At 44.1% G+C, this 15,600-nt stretch overlaps 2 protein-coding genes across 14 annotated transcripts in view; one reads left to right on the forward strand and one right to left on the reverse strand.

Annotated features, from left to right (window-relative positions):
• The window catches only part of Tubgcp4 (tubulin gamma complex component 4), a 35,556-nt gene extending 35,138 nt beyond the window's left edge, over positions 1-418 (reverse strand). For 6 of the 9 annotated variants that reach the window (XR_002388324.2, XM_004861682.4, XM_004861680.4 and 3 more), the window contains exon 1: positions 150-418. Coding sequence is in view for 6 of the 9 variants with exons in the window: in XM_004861682.4 (XP_004861739.4) it covers positions 150-227 (78 nt within the window). In the remaining 3 variants the exon portion in view is untranslated. The remainder of the gene's footprint in view (positions 1-149) is intronic. The other 3 variants (XR_205957.4, XR_002388323.2, XM_004861679.4) reach the window with 1 other exon arrangement.
• Positions 419-451: 33 nt separating this feature from the next.
• The window catches only part of Zscan29 (zinc finger and SCAN domain containing 29), a 34,906-nt gene continuing 19,757 nt past the window's right edge, over positions 452-15,600 (forward strand). Inside the window, exons 1-6 of one of the 5 annotated variants that reach the window (XM_004861684.3) lie at positions 452-566; positions 1,418-1,855; positions 2,267-2,471; positions 4,621-5,319; positions 7,139-7,609; positions 12,028-15,383. In XM_004861684.3, the coding sequence (XP_004861741.1) occupies positions 1,538-1,855; positions 2,267-2,471; positions 4,621-5,319; positions 7,139-7,609; positions 12,028-12,896 (2,562 nt within the window). In that variant the 5' untranslated portion in view covers positions 452-566; positions 1,418-1,537 and the 3' untranslated portion in view covers positions 12,897-15,383. Of the gene's footprint in view, positions 1,856-2,266; positions 2,472-4,620; positions 5,320-7,138; positions 7,610-8,817; positions 10,732-12,027; positions 15,384-15,600 lie in introns of those variants that run through there. The other 4 variants (XM_021241708.2, XM_021241707.2, XM_087207343.1 and 1 more) reach the window with 4 other exon arrangements.

Consider the following 15,600-nt stretch of genomic DNA (forward strand, 5'->3'; position numbering starts at 1 on the left):
CCTCTGGGGTCTGCCTCCGTTTCTCATCTCGTCCCCTCCGGCCCGGTCACTGCCCTGCTGTCTGTCACTTGGCCCGTCCCGCCCCACGGTCTCTCGGACCCCACCCCGGAGCTGGCTCTCGGGTTTCCACGCTCCAGGCCGAGCAGTACCTGCAGGCCACCGCGCTTGTTCCAGGTGAAAATGGACCCCGGGTACCCGCTCAGAGCCAGGAGCAGTTCGTGGATCATCTCCTCGGCGGACTTAGAGTCCCTGGATACGCTGTCCGGTCCTCCAGCAGGCCGCCGGGGAGCGACCTTCCTCCTCTGAGAACTCGCGCGGGGAAACTCGGCCGCAGCTCCCAGGACCACCCTAGGAAAGAGGAGCGCATGCGCGGCGGGGGTGGGGCCGGCTCCGCGTCCCGGAAGTGCGGGGCCCACACGCTTTCTCCTGTCCTGGCGCTCAGAGAGGGAGGCGCGAGAGTTGTCGTCGCGCATGCGCCTTCAAGATCCCGCGGCGCCCGCTCAGACTTCCGGTTTAGGAGCCGGACTGGGCACCTGGAGAGCTGGGCAAGGCCGGACCCCGACGGGGTGAGGCTGGCCCGGGGGCAGGGATGCGAGCGGGCTGAGGGGCAGCCCGAGAGGGACTCACGCCCAGGTTTGGGCGGAAGTGCCTTCTGGGCGCCTCAGCCCGGTCTGAGGCCTCTGGAGGGACTGCTGTCCTGCGCGTCTGAATGACCCGGCCCGAGGGCGCCAAGACAAAGAGGCCAGAAAGCCTCGGCCACCGTTCCCGAGCCACATCCCTGGAGGCCCCGCCACGGTCGCGCTCGCCAAGGGCGAGACCTGTTCTTACTGCTCCTCGGGCCCGTCCCTCCACGGCTCAGTGTGACTTTCACAAGCTCGGTACCAGGTCTCGCTCCGGGAGCCAACCAGCTTCTCCCGACGCGCGAGGCCTCTCGTCATTAGTGCCACACCCTCGCTGAGCCTTCACTGCTGCTGCAAGGGAAGAAAACACACAGCTGGATTTCAGCCCTCGAGATCGAGGGGGGCGGGGATGGATAGTTAGGAGCCTGGGGGGCGGGGCACACGGAGAGGGCCCGGGGAGACCGCGGAGATCCAGGGGGCTTCTACCTCGACCCCCGGGCGTTCAGCAGGATGATGACGCCTTAAGATCCTCTGAGCCCCGGGTGTCCCGCATGTGCTCGGATTTGGGGAAGGTGGGATAGGAGCAGACAGTGCTTTGTCTTCCCGCAGCTTCTTGGGGCTTCCTTAGGTGTGGCCCAGAAATACAGCTTTTGAAAGGTCCTTCTTGCTCATTGTTAACTTGCTTTGAAGATGGTGCTGCCTCAGATAGCCCCTTGGAGCGTGTGGGAGGTGAGGCCAGCTCCGGCAAGACTTAAGACATATGAATATATTGATGGTGCCATCTCTCTCTACCCTAGGAAGCAGCTCCCCTTGTAGAGAGAGCCACATCTGCAGTTGATTCTCCAAGGACATGGAAAGATAGGTGTCAACCCTGGAACCCAGACCCTTAAGTGGAGGGGAGCTGTTTTCTGCTGTGAATGATGGCCAAACCCACTCTGAGAGAGAATGGCACCAATTGTGAAGCCTTTCGACAGCGCTTCAGGATGTTCCATTACCAGGAGGTGGCTGGGCCCCGGGAGGCTTTCAGTCAACTCTGGGAACTTTGCTGTGCGTGGCTAAGGCCAGAAGTGCGCACCAAGGAGCAGATTGTAGAATTATTGGTGCTGGAGCAGTTCCTGACCATCTTACCTGGGGAGATCCAGAATTGGGTACAGGAACAATGTCCAGAAAGTGGAGAGGAGGCAGTGACTCTGGTGGAAGATTTAGAAAGAAAGCCTGCAAGACCTGGATGTTCGGTGAGAAACTGGGAAGGGGCAAGGTATAAACAGTCTCCCTTATACTTCTGATCGGGTGTTACTTTTCTGGTGTGAAACAGGTAACTTTTTCAGATAGCACATGTCTGGAGATGCTACCAGGATGTGTCATTGTCTACCCTGTCCTAATGTTTTGTTTTTAATTTTAGTTTCTTATTTACTAGAGAAAGGATGTTTTTCAGCCTGTAGTTAGGTTTACTATTTTGATTTTTTCCTTCTGGAGTTCCAGCTGGTGTAAGCTGATGGTAATGGAATAATTCAGACCCTTCTTTGCTATAACCTCCACACCCCTGAAACTCTAGCCATGTTTTAGATCTCTTTTGGGGTTAAATAATCTCCTTTGGGATTGTTCCTCATGACCTTGTGGTGACAATAAATGGGGGTTGTTTCCAGCTCACAGCCTCTGTGAAGGGGAAAGAAGTGTGCCCGGAGAAGATGACACCCCTGAAATCATCACGAGAGTTATTAAATGTTCAGCAGGAATCAGTGGAATCCCAGCCCAGCGGTGGACCCAAGAAAGAGAGGGCAAGAAGCCCAGATCTGGGACTACAGGAGCAGATGAATCCGAAGGAGAATTTCAGACATTTTCAAAGGAGCGGTGAGGAGTAGACTCATGTGGGAAGACAGAATGCCATTCTAAGCTGGGAAGAAAGGTTGGAAATAGTGAATCGGAAAGGGATTTCAGAGATAAGTGGAAATTATAGAATATGTGGTGGTTGTTGGGAACCCTCTGAAGACATGTGCGTTAGCCATCTAAAGCCATATAGTAAATATTCTGATATTTCCTTTTTTGATAAGTGTCCCTTGTTTGTTTGTTTGTTTGGGGGTTTTTGTTGTTGTTGTTTTTTGTTTTTGAGACAGGGTCTTGCTATGTAGTTCAGACTGGCCTTGAACCCACTGTGTAGCCCAGGCTGGCCTCAGGAAATCACAGCGATCCTTCTGCCTCAGCCTCCTGAGTGCTGGGATTACAGGCATGTGCCTGGCTTTAACTCCATAGTTTTTATCAGAACCTAGAACTATTTTATTTCTTCTTGTTGATGATGATAGGTTACTACCTTATAGATAGAAATTCTTTTCTATACCAAAGGCACATCTTTCTTTTAGCTTCAAATTATATTTCTCTCTTTAAAATTTCCCCTTTAGGGCCAGGTATGGTGGTGCACACCTGTAATTCTAGCATTAGGGAGTATGAGGCAGAAGGATGAGTTTGAGGCCAGCCTGAGTTACTCAAGGCCAGCCTGAACTACATAGCAAGAGCCTGTCTCAAAAAAACAAAAAATTTCCCCCAATAATCTCCATTCTTTAGACATAAGTTTTTGTTACTTTCAACTTTGGAATTTTTAAATTTTCTAAATATATTAATTGTGAGTAACTAAATTATATATATTATTCCAGTGAGGGTCTGTTAGGTAGTAAGTAAGAATTTTACTTCAGAATTTCACAACATCTTTAAATATAGCCCAGTTTATGATTATGTGATCATTTATGTTCATCTGCTAACTCTTAGGACTTTTACAGCTTTTCCCCACTGTCTTTGTACCTAGTTGTTTACTCTGGTACTTGATTTTATTGAACTTGTTCTTCTTATCATCCAAGGTGATAGCCTTCTTGACCAGTTTGAGAATGGTCTCTATTCAGTCATCCAGATGAAATTCCTTAATTGCACACACAGACTTGCAGAATTAATCTCTCAACCTCACATGCATGAACTCACAACCTTCCCTGTGCTAAACACTCTGCAGTAAGAAAAGGTACTAACCTTAAAGAGCTTAGAATGTGATTGAGAACACAACAGCAATCTGTAGGTGGGTGCTGAACTGAACCATGTTGAAATGATCATGAACAATGACTTGTTCAATTGTATGAGTACTTCAGGGGTTTGGGAGAGTGGAGATGAGGGAGAGCTTCAAGGAAGGTCTCTTGAGGGCACTGGCAAGGACAGATTCTGGAAGGATGAGTTAAGTTTGGATAGGAGGAGGGGATTAAAGGAAAAGCACAGAGTAGTGAATAAAAGTGTACTGTGTTCTGGAGAGAAGAGCATAACAGGAACGGATAGTGCTTGCTAGGCACTAATATTAAGATTCAGCAAGATAGCATGTGAGCTGAGGAAGCAAGAGCTTGGAGTTCAGTAGGACAGTGGCTATTGCAGTTATCCAGGAGTGTCAGGGGTCTGGACTTGAATGGTGGCAGGAGGAATATAGAGAAAGCATGTCCCAAGGGAAACATCTTTAGAATCTGGTGACTGAGTGAGTGTGAAGGAAACAGAAGAGTTGAAGACGGACTTCTCTCCCCTCACTCTTGAAGTCACGGAGTTTTATTCTCTAATCCCAAGTGAAGAAAAATAGGCGACAGGAGGTATTCCCAGCAGTGCTACGACCTGCAGATAAGTAGTGTCTCAAGGAGAGGGAGCAACTTGGAATAGAATTATCTCTTCCTTTCTTGTCACTCTGTTCTGGAAAATAAAATATTTTTCATCTTTTGAGGCTTCCTGTATTTTCCCCATTTTCTAGCCTACTAAACTTCCTGAAAACATTACCTTAGATAATTTCTTTATAATCTTTTGGATAAAAACAGCAGGACTGGGGCTGGGGATTTAGCTCAGTGGCACTGTGCCTGCCTCACAAGTGCAAGGTCCTGAGTTCCATCCCTGGTACCAAAAAAAAAAAAACCCAGCAGGACTGAATTCAGAGATATTTTGTATGATCAGTGCAGGCTATGATACCCTTTGTTTGCTTCCTTGCAAGCAGGATTTCCATTTCCTGAATCTGGTGTGGTCTCCATGTTGGAGCAAGGTAAGCCATGGATTCCAGATCCGGGCTCCAAGGAGAAAGAAGTCCCAAGAGGCAGCCACACAGGAGATAGACGAGTGCATGCTGACCTGTTGCCATCCAAGAGAGAGAGGAGAAACTGGATGGAACAGGATCACTGGGGTTTCGAGGATGAGAAGGTGGCCGGTGTGCACTGGGGCTATGAAGAGACCAGAACTCTCCTTGCAATTCTCAGCCAGACTGAACTTTATGAAGCTCTTCGAAACTGTCACAGAAACAGCCAAGTGTATGGGGCTGTGGCTGAGAGGCTCCGGGAGTATGGCTTCTTCCGGACCCTGGAACAGTGTCGGACCAAGTTTAAAGGTCTGCAGAAGAGCTACAGGAAAGTCAAGAGTGGCCATCCACCTGAGACCTGCCCCTTCTTTGAAGAGATGGAAGCTCTGATGAGTGCTCAGATCATTGCCCTGCCCAGTAATGGCCTGGAAGAGGCAGCCTCTCACTCTGGTCAGGTGGGCAGTGATGCTGAGCCTGAAGAGCCCCAGCAAGAGGGTTGGCAGCATGAGGAGGAAGCAGAAGAGGCTTTGGCTGAGGAGTCTGACAGTGATGAAATGGACCTCGAGGCCACCTCCCAGGACCCTGATAACTCAGCTGCACCTGTCATGTTCCGAAGTCCAAGTGGTAAGAAGCTTTTCTTGGGGTTTTGGGATTAGACAGCAATCAGACTGGATGAGGAGTCATGAGGCTATCACCTGCTGTCTTGGCCATTCAATAGGAATGAAATGCATTTCTTAATTCCATGTCTGTGTTATTCTCTTTATCAGTGAGATAATAGTAAGGAATAGACTGATATTTAAAAGAAATACAGAAAATTCAAGAGTGTCTTCAATTGTCTTTTTTTTCTCTTTATCACTGATATAAATAAATATAGATAAATCATACATGTGGCTCATATGCTAAATGCTATTTTTTTTTTGTCTTTTCCACTGCTTTTTCTGTTTTCCAGTGCTTTCCTATTCTTTACTCACAGTGAGTGGAGGATAATGGAAAGACAGTAACATTCAACTGGCTCTCAAGAGGAAGACGTGGGGCTGGGGATTTAGTTCAGTGGTGCCTCTGCCTGCCTCGCAAGTGCAAGGTCCTGAGTTCAATCCCCGGTAACCCCCCTGCCCCCCAAAAAGGAAGGTTATGTGAGCTCTCTTTCCCTCCAGTACTAGCATGTGTCCAGGCCAGGAAACAGTTTGCTCTTACTTCCTTCCTCACTGGGGCTCTTGTCATGGATGACATGCATGACTATAGGGCTTTGTTTTGTCCCTTTGAGGTCTTTGGTATTGCTGGCCTGCTTAATTGAGATCATGGCAAATGAAGCAAGGGCCATAACAGGGACTTGGCAGCAGTATGATTCTGAAAGAGGCCTGAACCCTGGAGTTTTAAGTCATTCTGTGGGATACTGAATTCATAAAGAATTCAGTGATCAGGGGCCGGGGATTTAGCTCAGTGGTTTCGTCTCCTACTGTGCAAGCACAAGGACCTGAGTTCGATCCCCGGTACCAAAAAAAAAAAAAGAATTCAGTGATCAGAGAAATCAGCAGTGATACATTGTGGCTGACAGCAGTTAGTTGTGGATTTTCTTCCTCTTACTGGTGATTTTCTAGTAAGACTTAGAATTCCATAAAAACTAGTAGAAGGATGGGGAAATACATTTTATACACTTGACTCAGTGTATGCAATACATAATGATTTTTTCAGTGATTGAGTAGAAAGCCTTTTTTTCAGTAGCAAAATAGAATTTACAAATAAAATTCTGTCTGCTAAAGGATAAAGAAAGGATAGAAACAAAATATTCTATAATAAGTTTGTTTAGATAGGAACCTGAGGTTAGGCAATTTTCTTTTTTCTTTTTGGTGCTGGAATTGAACCCAAGGCCTTGAGCATTCCAAGCACACACTGTTCTACTTAGCTTTATCTCCAGCCTTAGTATCCTTCCTTCCTTTTTCCCTTCTTTCCTACAGGTATAGCCTCAGTCCTTTTTATTTTATTTTATTTTATTTTTTTTGGTACCAGGAATTGAAGTCAGGTCCTTGCGCCTGCGCAGCAGGCTCAGCAGGTAGCAAAACCAGTGAGCTAAATCCCCTGCCAATCCTTTTTATCTTGAGACAAGGTCTTATTAAGTTCCCACATTGGCCTTGAACTTGAGATCCTCTTCCTTTTGTCCCGAATTAGGTGGGATGATAGGTGTAAGCCACTACATCTGGCTTTTTTTCTGGGTTTTTTGTTTGTTTGTTTGTGACAAGGTCTTGCCATGTAGGCTAGGGGATTGCCTTGTACTCACTGTGTAGCCCATGCTGGCCTTGAACTCATGACTCTCCTGCCTAGCCTCCTGAGTGCTGCTATTATAGGCAGGTGCTCAGCTTTTTTTCTTGATGCAGGTGATAAAACTGGGGAATTGAGGCTCTAAAGCTGTGGATTAAGTGGTGCTGAAATTCTTTCCTGGTGGCAGGTGTACACTGGGGCTATGAAGAGACCAAGACTTACCTTGCAATTCTTAGTGAGACTCAATTTTATGAAGCCCTCCGGAACTGTCACCGCAACAGCCAGTTATATGGAGCAGTGGCTGAGAGGTTGTGGGAATATGGCTTCTTCAGGACCCCAGAGCAGTGTCGGACCAAGTTTAAAAGCCTACAAACCAGCTACCGGAAGGTCAAAAATGGCCAAGCACGAGAGACCTGCCCCTTCTTTGAAGAAATGGATGCTTTGGTGAGTGCCCAAGTCACTGCTCCATCCAGTGATGGCCAGGAAGAGGAAACAGCTTCTTGCCCTATCCGGGGGACCAGTGATGCTGAAGCTCAGAAGCAAGCTACAGACACAGAAGAGACCATAGAGGAAGATTCTGATGACAATGAAGAGGATACTGAGATACCTCCAGGGGCTGTCTTAACCCGTGCTCCAGTCTTATTTCAAAGTCCCAGTGGTAAGATTCTTTCCTTCTTATGGGATAAGAAGCAAGAGGGATGAAATGGGATTTAGGAGAAAAACCTTTAGGTTGAGAATGGGCCTCCTTACCCAGCTTCCATGGATTGTTCTTGTCTACCTTATCCCTTGCCCATGTCTCCTATCTGTCAAAGCATTTCAGTGACTTGGCCTCAGTCAATCTGAGATAGCTGCCAACTTTGTAAATTAGCTGTGTGAACTGCTAGAATTCCAGTTTACCTGGAAACTGAAAACTACATTTCCCAAGTAGCATGTCATGTACCCATGACATGGGTTGATTTTACAAGTTCATTCTCATTTATGTTTTCTTCTGATTATACCTTGTATACGAGCCATATGTTGACTATATTCACATGTATGAAAGCCTGACAGCCCTTTTCTTCAGACATACTTTTGGAGAAGTCTGAAGTCTCTATGGGAACTGACTACATAAGTATCAGCTGTTATAAGAAAAAATACTTCAACATGGCTGCCTTCCTTGTGGGAAGAAGAGTTCTGTTTTTGCAATCATACATGTATATGTATGTGAATCTGGGCTGTGTTGTTTAACGGAGTACTCCCAGGTTTGCTTTGATATTAAGATCTTGAGCTGGAGATGGAGCTCAGTGATAGAATCCTTTCCTAATATGTGCAAGGCCCTCGGTTTGATCCCTAGCACTGCAAAAAGAAAAAGAAAAAAAAAGTAATAAAACTGGGTCACAGAATTGATGAATATGAGATACTGCATGAAGCACCTGTTGCAGTGCCTGGACATATAGTAGGTATTCAATAAATAATAGTTTTTAATTCCTTAAGTCTTTTAAGTTCAGAATGCTTTAAGGATGTTACATGGAGAATCACTTACATGGAATATTAATATGTTCTACTAAAAAAAGATTTTTAGGTTTGGGAAATTCTAAATGTATCTCTTGGAGGCTCACAATACATATTCACATAACAGTAGTACCTCGGTTCACAAACACTTCTGTTCATGAACAGTTTGGTTTGCAAACAGAAGTGTTTGGCAAAATTTTGCTTCCATTTGTGAACTCTGCGCTGGGTGATGAACACTGGGCCATCTTCCCACACAAATACAAATGCAGCCATCGTCCCTGCTCTGACACGTGGTCATGGCTTCCTTTAGTCAAAATTGCAGTTATAGACAGACCTGTGCACACTTGCTGTGAAGCTTTTTTGTTTGCTTTTTAGCACATACAGTACTGTACAGTATTATTCAATCCAGCATGGCTCCAAAGAAAGTGCAGAGCAAGCATGGTGGTAAAAAGAAAGTGCAGAGCGGTAATGAAGGTAACAAGAACATGCAGAGCAATAATGAAGGTAACAAGAATGTGCAGAGCAAGAATGGTAAGAAGGTTTTGAAAAAAATAACCATTGAATTGAAGAAGGAAATTGTAGAAAAGCATGAGCGTGGTATTCGTGTGACTGATCTGGCCTCAGAGTACAAGATGGCAAAGTCAACAATCTCAACTATTTTGAAGAATAAAGATGCCATCAAAGGAGCTGATGTAGCAAAAGGAGTAACAGTGTTAACCAAGCAGAGGACACAAGCGCTGGAAGAGGTGGAAAAACTTTTGTTAGTGTGGCTGAATGAGAAACAGCTGACAGGTGATAGAGTTAGTGAAGCTATGATCTGTGAAAAAGCCAGGAAATTGCACAGTGATTTACTGCAAGAAAACCCCTCTATAAGTGCAACAAGTAATGAATTTAAAGCCAGTAGAGGGTGGTTTGATAAATTCCGCAAGAGAAGTGGCATCCACAGCATGCTAAGACATGGAGAAGCTTCCAGTTCTGACAAGGCCAGAAGCCTACAGTAAGAAAGAATTCACACAATTCATGAAGGCAGAAGGATACATTGCTCAACAAGTGTTCAACTGTGATGAAACGGGCTGTTCTATAAGAAGATGCCAAACAAAACCTATATCATGCAGGAGGAAAAGGCACTGCTGGGGCACAAGACCATGAAGGACAGATCAACCCTTTTGCTATGTGAACACAAGTGCCGATCTGAAGATTAAGCCACTACTGGTGTACCATTCCTAGACCCCTTGTGCACTGAAGGAATAGAATGTGAACAAGGCCAATCTGCCTGTAATATGGAGGGCCAATGCGGAAGTGTAGGTCACAAGGCAATTCCTCATGGGATGGCTGCGTGAAGTGTTCATACCCACCATTAAGAAATATCTTTCTGACAACCAACTGCCTAACAGGTGCCGCCTTCTGATGGACACTGCCCCCGCACACCCTCCAGCCTTGGTGGATGATATGGATGCTGAGTATGACTTTCCCCTCAATAGCTACCCCCCAATACAACACCTTTTCTGCAGCCCATGGACCAGCAAGTGATCTGCAACTTCAAGAAGTGTACCTGAAGGTGCTCTTCACCAGCTGTTTTAATGTCACTGAAAAGACATCCTTGACTCTGAAAGAGTTCTGGAAAAAACATTTCAGTGTCCTCCACTGCATCAACCTCATTGACAAAACCTGGGAAGAGGTCACATACTGGACCTTAAACTCAGCCTGGAGGAAAGAAACTGTGGCCAGAACATGTCACTGAATGAGACTTTGAAGGGTATGATGCACAGGTAGTGGAGGAGATTGTGTCCATGGGCAGGAGTATGGGTCTGGATGTCAACGGTGCAGACATAAAGAACCATAAGGACCATAAGGAGGAGCTGATGATGGAAGAACTTGCTGAACTCCAGAGTGAGCAGCAGAAGGTGCTTGTTGAGGAGCATTCTACTGAGGAAGAGGAAGACAGGGAGGAGGTTAGCAGTGACTGATGTGATAAAACCCATTATGGAAAAATGGAATGAGTGCCAGGATTTCTTTGAGAAATACCACCCCAGCATAACTAATGTGTAGAGTGAATCTGATGAACGATAATGTGGTCTCTCATTTCCAGAGGGTATGCAGTGCAGGAAAAAACAAGTGACATTAGACAGATTTTTCGTCAAAATTGACCCTGCAGCTAAAACACCAAGAAGAGGGGAACCCTAAAGGAGATCTCCTCAATGTCCTTGTGGAGGGGGACTTTCCCTCCAAACAATAATCTCCTCCCCACCCACCTTCCTGTCTTCCACGCCAGAAGTTGCCTCAAGCAAGGTTAGTGTTCTCTCTCTTCGTACTGTACTGCACTGTTTTATATTTTTGTGGTTAAAAAAATACATGTGGTTCAGAATGAGTTAACCTTGTTTTATTCGGTTCGCAACCAATTCAGTTCATGACCAGAATTGTGGAACAAATTAAGTTTGTGAACCGAGGTACCACTGTATTTAAGGTTGTGTTAATCTAATCTAGTAAGACTAGGCTTCTGGGTAGAGATACTGCTTTAGGGGTGCATACACAGGGTGACACTCGGCATTCTTCTGCTTTTAGATTTAGTTCAGGAAATTTAGAATCCAAAAATTTATCTGAAACATCTAAGTGCAAATTCTTATAGCATAGGTCCAAAGAAGCCTGATACTTGTCACCCCTGTCCCCTTTGACAAAATACTGGGTTTCACTTGTACAATATAATTTGATCATAGAGCTGAGGATGTAGCTCAGTGTCGCTGTGCTTGCCTAGCAAGCACAAGGTCCTGAATTCAATTCCTGGTACTGAAGAAAAAAATTTGATCATACAAGCCAAGCATTTGGTTCTTCGAATATTAAAAAACTGTCTTAGCAGAACGCTTGGGCATTAGACTAGATGCTTTTTGGAACATTTAGTGAGTATTTTTCTGTAAGCAAAGAAAATGTCTTAGAGAGGTACTTCCTAGCATAGTTCTTCTCTGAGAAGACCTTTTATTCTTTGAAAGATGCAAAATATTTTTCTACTTTTGTTTTTATTTCCAGCATATATGGAATTTGAGGGGAAGGAAACTCATGAAAATTCTTTCTGAATTTTCCCCAAAAGTCTTCCTGGGAAACTCCTTTTAATCCCTTTAGTTACTGCCAAAGAACATGAATAAGAATACCATGATAAGCCTGGGAAATGGCAAAAATACATTATAAAGTACTTTTTTTTTGGTACCAGGGATCCAACTTGGGACCGCATACTTTCGAGGTGGGCAGCAGAACCACTGAGCTAAATCCCCGGCCCACAGAGTGTCTTTTCTATATAAACATAGTGTTCTCTAAAACCTAGTGAGTTTTCATTGCTGCAGTGAAAGAATTTTCTAATGATCCTGGAACATTTAAAAGAATGTATCAGCCTCTTATGTAATTATGTAGATGAGAAGCATATGACAGGTTACTAAGGGAGTAAAACATTGGAATTTTAATACTGGCAGTAATTTGGGATCAAAAGTTCCTTCATTTTTATCTTTAATCATCTAATATATGTTTTTCATATGTTTGCTTTGTCCTGGCACTGTTAATTAAGGAAATGGGTAACTATAAATTCTATTCTTATGTCAGGTTTTGAGGCTGGATTTAAGAATGAAGAGAATCTAAAACGAGATATTTCTGAGGAAGTACAACTGCACAGGACATTAATTGCAAGATCTGAAAGGAAAATTTCCCATTATCTTAATCAAGATAAAGGCAATGAAAGTGACTATAGATCAGGAAGACAGTGGGAAAAGACCCCAAGGGAGAAAAGAGGAAAACTGACCCTTTCACAGGAGAGTTTAGGTAAAGTCCTAAATCATCAGAGACTATACTTGGGAAAGAGACCCTATAAATATCTCAGATGTGGCAAAAGCTTTGGCCCAAACTCCTGTCTCATGGATCAGATATCCCACCAGGTAGAAAATCCATACAAATGCACTGATTGTGGAAAAAGCTTCAGTCGGAGTGCGCGCCTGATCAGACACCGAAGAATCCACACTGGAGAGAAGCCTTACAAGTGTCTTGATTGTGGGAAAAGTTTCCGTGACAGTTCAAATTTCATCACCCATAGGAGAATCCACACAGGAGAGAAACCTTATCAGTGTGGTGAGTGTGGGAAATGCTTCAATCAGAGCTCAAGCCTTATAATTCACCAGAGAACCCATACAGGAGAAAAGCCCTATCAGTGTGAAGAGTGTGGAAAAAGCTTCAATAACAGTTCTCACTTCAGTGCACATCGGCGGATACACACGGGAGAGAGACCCCATGTGTGTCCTGACTGTGGGAAAAGTTTCAGTAAGAGTTCTGACTTGCGTGCACATCACAGAACCCACACAGGAGAGAAGCCCTATGGATGTCATGATTGTGGCAAGTGCTTTAGTAAAAGCTCTGCCCTTAATAAGCACCGGGAAATCCACACACGAGGAAAGCTTCTGCCACAGCCAGTGCCCGAGTAAGCCTCTAAAGGACACAGCCTCTTTTCTGTGTATTGTTTGGAAAGTGTTCCAGTAGTGACAGCCATCTCCTGTTCTGTGCCCACCTGGCTTAGGAAGTACTCCTGAGAATTTATGCTAGTGTTTGTTTCTTATGCTTCTTCTGGATCTAGCGTCAAATTCCCAAGGCAGTTATTTTAAGAATGAAAAGATTTTAGTCCCTCTCCTTGCCTGCATCTGAACTGTTGGGTAACATCTTTTCCCTGTCAGTGCCTATGCTGTTCCCTTAATAGACAGAACATAGTAGATCTGTGAATTTACTTTCCTGTCAGTCAGTTGCATTTCAGTTGGAAAAACCTGTTCCAGCAGCATTTTGGGGAGAAGTTGTGAGGCTTGGCTCATTAAGTAGGTCTCATTCTTCCTCAGTACAGTAATGGAAATGTTGAAAAGAATGACCCTTCCTGCTCACTTAAGCTTGTTCTCAGAATTTGACGTATTTGTTATGCATATTTTTCATTACCAAAAAGAAAGTTTAATTTCCACCGTGATTCTGTCCTATGTATCATCTTGTTAAGAACCAGGTGTTCTGAATGGAGAAACAGTGTAACAGTGCATAAATACTGGATTTCCTAGTTTTTTTTCAAGTCCTAGGAAGGTTGGAATAGACTAATACTACATCCATAGCATCTAGCTTGATTTTTCTTTTTGTCCTGTCATCTGAATTTCATGTGTCCTTAATGGTCTAGAAGGCCACCAAACAAGCTAGCTAGATTTGCTGTTAGGGAAAGAAGTTAAAGCTACCAGCAGGGAGTCATCCATTTTCCCTATACCCCAAACTCCTAGTATGGTGTTATGCACCCCATAGATGCTCAGTACTAACATTCAAGGAGTAGAAGACATTGCCATGTTCCCAGGTGTGGGAAAAACGGACCACTTTGTGTCAACAACCCTCTACCATAACGGCAGGGAAGATGAGAATATCTTTGGTCAGTGTAGTGGGCAGTCTACACACTCAGCTGTATACAGTTAGAAGCAGCTCTTCAAATATAACTGATCACTGATCTTTTTCAATTATTTTTTTACCACTGATCTTTTTAATGAAATACTGAATTAGCTGTTCATAATAATATGAACCCATGCAGCACAAGTTCAACAGACTCTGTCCTTGTCCTTACAATCAAAAAAAGATGATACAGGGCCAGGGATTTAGTGGTGCTGCCGCCTGCCTCGAAAGTGCAAGGTCCTAGTTCGATCCCTGGTACCAAAAAAAAAAAAAAAAGATGATACATAGAGAAGTTCAAGTGTATCGTTGTATCAGTTGTAGAGAAATCTTCAAAGCTAGGTAATAACACTGCGTAAATGTTAAGGTCCAATGCATTAGAATTTGCTGTGAGAAAAAGCTGAGAAGGAAAAAGTATACAAAGGAGAGAATGTTACTGAATAAATCAGGATGGAGGGAACTTTCCAGAGCTAGTTGTAAAGTTGAGTGCTGGGTGGGTGAGAAATGAGGTAGCAAAGGACAAAGGATAAACTGTAAGGAAAGTCAGATAAAGCTTGGAACAGCAGAACTTGGCAAACAAGTGATAAGAGCTGTGCAGGAGGCAGAGAATCACCTTTGCAGAAACATGAAGTACTAGATGTAGACCAGGAAATGGTGAACTTGTCTGCAGTAAAGGAGGTACTCTTGTACTTACTGATAACAAAACAGCTGGCTGGCACTGGGGGAGAATGAACAGTTTTAGAGGACTAGCTCTTCTGGGAGAGAAGAGGTCAGAAATTAGTATCTGTGTCTACTGAAGACACAGTACTTTGATGGGCAGGTCAAAGGAAAAGTGAACATGACCATATGGCCAACACCTGGGATAAATAACTTTCACACTCATACTTAATTAGAACCCTGTGCTGGGATAAGATCTGGGAGAGCAGTAAGGAGATGGAATCCTATAATTCATAGCTGTGTTAGCAGAGAGACTATAACTTGAATTCTTGTGAAGAGTCCTAGTATAAGGAACCACTTAACATTTGTTAGCAGTTAAGGGAAGAGCTCAAGAAACACCAGTCTAGGGTCAGGGATGTAGCTCAGTGGCACTGTGCCTGCCTGGCAAGCACAAGGTCCTGAGTTCAATCCCGAGTACGAGGAAAAAAAAAAGAAAGAAAAAACCAGGGGCTGGGGATTTAGCTCAGTGGTTTCGCCGCCTGCTCTGCAAGCGCAAGGACCCGAGTTTGATCCCTGGCACCAAAAAAAAAAAACAAAAGCCAGCCTAAAGAAATGCCTGAGAATCTGAGATGGTTTAGGAAGTGTGTTGTAATGTCAATAAAAATGATATTATTATCTTTAGTATATCTGTATAGTCTTATGGAAAAAGTATTGGTTGGGTATCAACGAGTTCAGGTTTCAGATGTCTTGTAAGTAAGTCAACCTGCCTTTTTCCTTTCTGCAAAGCAGACTAATGTTTACATCTACTCTGCCTCTCAGGGATACCATGTTAATAAAAATTATGTCTATGAAGTGCTGAGTGTTTCTTTGGGTGTTTTTATATATATGCAAATTATTATGATCAAGTTGTTAACAAAGAAAGATAAATCTCCATTTGCTTTTTGGGGGCTTCCCATGTGGTGTTATTGGAAGTATGTCTGCCTGAACTTTTGTTCTAGGAAGAGGAAAAAATTACAATGTAGTAAAAGAAAAATTAGAATGAAAATCCTTTCTTGTTTTCTGAATTCATAG

This window comes from Heterocephalus glaber, unplaced genomic scaffold (genome assembly GCF_053883595.1).
Source record: "Heterocephalus glaber isolate CG9 unplaced genomic scaffold, H.glaber_assembly_v1.0 deba00000809, whole genome shotgun sequence".
NCBI lineage: Eukaryota > Metazoa > Chordata > Mammalia > Rodentia > Bathyergidae > Heterocephalus > Heterocephalus glaber.